The sequence below is a fragment of the Pinus tabuliformis genome, chromosome 6 (genome assembly GCF_031772625.1).
Source record: "Pinus tabuliformis cultivar Carrire ecotype Pingquan chromosome 6, CPIR1, whole genome shotgun sequence".
Classification (NCBI taxonomy): domain Eukaryota; kingdom Viridiplantae; phylum Streptophyta; class Pinopsida; order Pinales; family Pinaceae; genus Pinus; species Pinus tabuliformis.
Window position 1 is genome coordinate 1,737,104,065 of NC_142292.1, and position 4,610 is coordinate 1,737,108,674.

The 4,610-nt window shown below is 38.0% G+C and overlaps 1 protein-coding gene across 1 annotated transcript; it reads left to right on the plus strand.

The window, feature by feature from the left end:
- Positions 1 to 1,528: 1,528 nt before the first annotated feature.
- LOC149265835 (WRKY transcription factor 6-like) lies at positions 1,529 to 4,017 on the plus strand. The gene is made up of 5 exons (XM_089429805.1): positions 1,529 to 1,600; positions 1,720 to 1,869; positions 2,000 to 2,341; positions 2,580 to 2,693; positions 2,802 to 4,017. Exons 1-5 carry the CDS (start codon positions 1,580 to 1,582, stop codon positions 3,336 to 3,338), a joined length of 1,164 nt encoding a protein of 387 aa, XP_089285931.1. The 5' UTR covers positions 1,529 to 1,579; the 3' UTR covers positions 3,339 to 4,017.
- The last annotated feature ends 593 nt before the right edge of the window (positions 4,018 to 4,610 follow it).

Genomic DNA, 4,610 nt, shown 5'->3' on the forward strand with positions numbered 1-4,610 from the left:
AACATTTAATTGAATATTTTCTATTCCTATAAATTATAAACATCCTCTTGAAAAAATTACCTTCAACACCCCTGGTCAAACTAATTTATAAAATTCTAAATATAAACAAAACATTTAATTGTCCTTGTAAAAACAAATAACAGCAATATCCTTGTAAAAACAAGCAGCGAGGGTGAAATAAAACACAACCCATGACTTCAAATTTATATAAAATTGCAACTTGCACATCGATAATGGTGGTAACAACAATGCATATGATACTTTGACTCTTAAATGATATATCATATTTTTTTAATTGTGTAATTAAAATTCAAATGTGTTATATCATTTGAAAAATTCAATTCTTAGCTGTAGACTAGTGAGTTTGAGGAATTGTTCGGAAAATTATGGAAATTCCAGTTATATTTAGAGAAAATCTAGCAAGGATTTTTGTAAATCTAAGTTATAATTGTTAAACATCAAAATTTTAGGTTTTCTAAATATTTTCGATGGTGCTGAATCCATTTTCACCATAAAAACATGATTCAAACACTATCTCTACAAATTCTTTTGAAATTATTTTCCCCAAATTCTAACCACTTCTGACCGTCTAAACAATTCCTCTACCTCTATAAACGAATCCCAATTTTTATAACGGGGAAATAAAGTCTCATCGGGAAACAATGGATTCCACAGTTTCCCCAGATATACCTCTTATTCACTCTAAAAGTTAATACATCTGATTTGGAATTCACAAGTTAATAGATCTGATTTGGAATTCACATCACATCAAGCTGGGGAATATTTGGTACGCCAACTTGATACAAGTGGATTTCAAACAATTTCTAAACAACTCTGCCTCCTATTGACTCACTATATACAATAATAGTTCTCATTTGTAATTCAGCGGATTACTGTCTCTGTGGACGAATCCCAATTTTTATAGCGGGTGAATAAAGCCTCATCGGGAAACAATGGATTCCATACCTGATTTGGATCACTCTAAAAGTTAGTAGATCTGATTTGGAATTCACATCACATCAAGCTGGGGAATATTTGGTACGCCAACTTGATACAAGTGGATTTCAAACAATTTCAAAACGACTCTACCTCCTATTGAGTGACTATATACAATAATAATAGTTCTCATTTGTAATTCAGCGGAAGCTCTTGACTTTCTGGCACTCCAATTTAATTTAAAACATGTGGATTTACGCCAGCAATCTGTACTATCAGTCCAAACAATCTATTTTTAAAGATAACTTATGAGATCGGATTCTAAGAAAGGTGGTGTCAACCCTATATGGCTTGACCTTGTGCGTTGGCAAGGACGACCATTGACTCTTTCAAAAGGCCGCATTTCTGTCCACTATCACATTTCTTGGATGATATGCACGTGTTCAAAGTCTCCACGGTCGCCGGATTCGAAACGTTTTCTTTATGTCACAACATTGGGAGTCGGGGGCCGGGGCCGGGGCCACTCCGGTCCTTGCACTGCTTCCCTCTTCCTAATTCCTATAAATAAGTCACGGAAGGCCGCCAACACTAACAGCGCTCGGCTCCCTATTTTCCACACGGCGAAGAATTAAACATCGAAGAGATGGAAAATCACAAGATTCAGGTGCAGCTTTGAAGGCGTTTTCATGGCTGATTGTTGATCTGAAATATTATAGCAATGGCATTGTTTGTTTGTGTTGATTTGAAATCTGGTTCTTATGGATTGGCTTGTGCTTCTTGCAGATGACATTAGTTGCGGCAGAGATAAATCGGGTTAACCAGGAGAATCAAAAACTGAAGTCTGTATTAAAGAGTATGAATAGTAAATGTAAATACTTGCAGAAGCATATCACGTCTCTGGTGCAACAACCGAAGTGCATTGATGAAAATGAGGTATATTATATTGTTGTTTGAATATGTATTTTTTTTTAAAAGTCACAAGTTCAGAAGATAGACTTTCGCAGATGTTTACAATCTAGATGATTCTCAAAATTCTAAATCTTTCTATATTCTGACTGTCTAGATATTCAATCCATTGTGCCTGGGGTCTATGAATGTCGACTTTGGCCGGGCAGTTTCTCTCGAATCTGATCAGTCTTCAGGTTGTAACGAGCGAGGTGAAGAAAAGGAGAAGATTGTCAAATTTATGGACGATCAGAAGCTGCCTTCAAAGAAGAGGAAGCTAAATTACATGCAGTTGGAACAGACTGACAATGGAATCACTTCGTCCATGGATGAGAACCCTTGCCATCAGGGGGAGTCGCCGAACAAGAAGCTTCAGGTCCGAAGCAAGGGCTTCGGCGAACAGAGGGCAGCCGCGAAAAAGAGAATCGTAGCAGTGCGGACAAGATCCCAGAAATTTGCGGTAATCAGCTAAATTTTTTATGTGGTTTCATGGCGCATTCAAATTAATTAGATTTTAGAAATATTTTGAAATTTAATAAAGTAAATTGTATGAATTTTTTATTTTGATAAAATTTCATATTCCTAAATATTCTCAGCCAAAAATTCGAAATTCCCAAATATTCTCACATCCATTTTTTTAGAAGATTCTTTTATCTTTCCACCGTATATAATAAACCGATCTGATCTGTTAAAATCAGGGAAGCGATGGCTGCCAGTGGCGAAAGTATGGGCAAAAGATGACAAGAAACAATCCACATCCAAGATCCTATTACAAATGTGCGTGGGCGCCCGCTTGCCCAGTGAAAAAACAGGTACAACCTCCTCCTTTTCTCCCAAATAAATCGCTTACTCCGACTCTCATGGACTTTGAAATACATAGAATTAGGCTTTCTGTTTCCTAATTTAAAAATGTTGAGCAGGTTCAGAGATGTGCACAAGATCCGACCATTGTAATAACAACCTACGAAGGCGAACACACTCATTCTGTGAGTCCTCTGGCTATGGCTGTTATGCACGCTGGCTCGTCCAACCAGCTCATTGGTGAGGGGATGAATACAGAAAATGTAGTTGCAGACAACCAATTCATACCCTGCATTGCCACAGTATCGACCTCCAGCACTTTTCCCACAATCACGCTCGACCTCACAGACGACCACCCCAATCGACCAGAATTACAGTTGCAGCCTCCACATTTAGCAGCAGGCAGATTCCAACACTCGAGTCCATTGCCTAGCGATATGGGCCAGGTATCGGATCATAATGAAAGGGGAAATTATTCTTCAATGATGCAGGATTATGTGGCTTCTATAAAGGCAGATCCCAACTTCACTGCAGCCCTATCTGTAGCCATAGCCAGTTCTCTGCTCGAGATGGGTGATCCAGTCAAGGGAATGATGCCCAAATTCCCTCCTGCAAGGCAATGCACCAATGGTTCAACTCAGAAGGCATTTTCTTAAACTCGTGTACTCTGCAATTGTCGTGTGCGAAATCTGTCGTAAATTGGGTTGTATTGTAGACACATGCCATGGGTCAAAATGGTTCTTCGGATTCTTATAAGATTGTAAGTGGAGGGACATGAAAATCAGCGAATTGAGGAGTAGGGCTGAATCAATGAAGCTAACGGACTGTGGTGTCCAAGAACTGAAGAAAGCTTTGAGTCATTCATGTCGAAATCGACTTTCCACTATTTTTTCCACACCGGGTCGGCACCAGCTGATGCATCTTGTTCGAAGACTCTCCCTGACAGCCTGAGCTATCGTCCACGGACGAATTGATTCCCTACTGCATGCAATTTATCTTCCTCTTCTTTGAATGCAGCTGGTAATCATCCATAAATTCGACATTATTCTTTCCCTTTTCTCCACCTTGTTCATTACAACCCGAAGACTGATCAGATTGGTAGAAAAATGTACGGCCAGTGTCGATATAATCTCAGGGCATTACTAGACCGTAGACACAACGCGTCTGTCCTTTCATGATCTGGATTGAGTTTCTATAAAATCAGACAAAGAAAGATCAAGAATTGTTGACATTCATCAACATTAATTGTAATACCAATGTAAAATTGGATTCCTAAAGCAATATAACATATACCTGCCTTTGATCAATACGCTTCTGCTGTTGCACCAGAAAACTGACTTGTTTTTGCATCCAATATGGTCTCAATCTCTTAAATTTGTTCTCTATAAGATTCCCTTTTTACTCACGCCTCCATGAATTTTTGCATAGTTTTCGAAGAAATTAAAATCTGAAAACAATATATTATGTCTTATTATAAATGTGTTTCTCCATTTATGTCCAGATATGAATGTGTTTCTCAATTGGTTAAGCAAATTTGGCAAATTCGAAACCTTAGTCAATTTTACTGTTTATAGTTGGATGAAACGTTTAAATCTGCCGTGTTGTCTGACCTGCCCTCAGACAAGTCTGAGAGGTTTGATTCATGGCGTTTTAGCATTTATATAATTTCTTTATCTTTCAGTCTCAGAAATGGTGAGATTGCTTTTTAGTTGAACAGATGATATCCATTTTTTTACAGTTGATATACCCATTGTAATTAAGAAATACTTATGGCATGATATGTAACGTCATTTCATTAACCAGTAACACTACACGACCGAATGGAACTTAATTAAAGTGACAAATCTTTATAAAGTAACGAGTTATTCCATACCTGTTACAAACGCGCACAAGTCAGATACTTGTAAGAATCGGTGGGCACAGTAAGT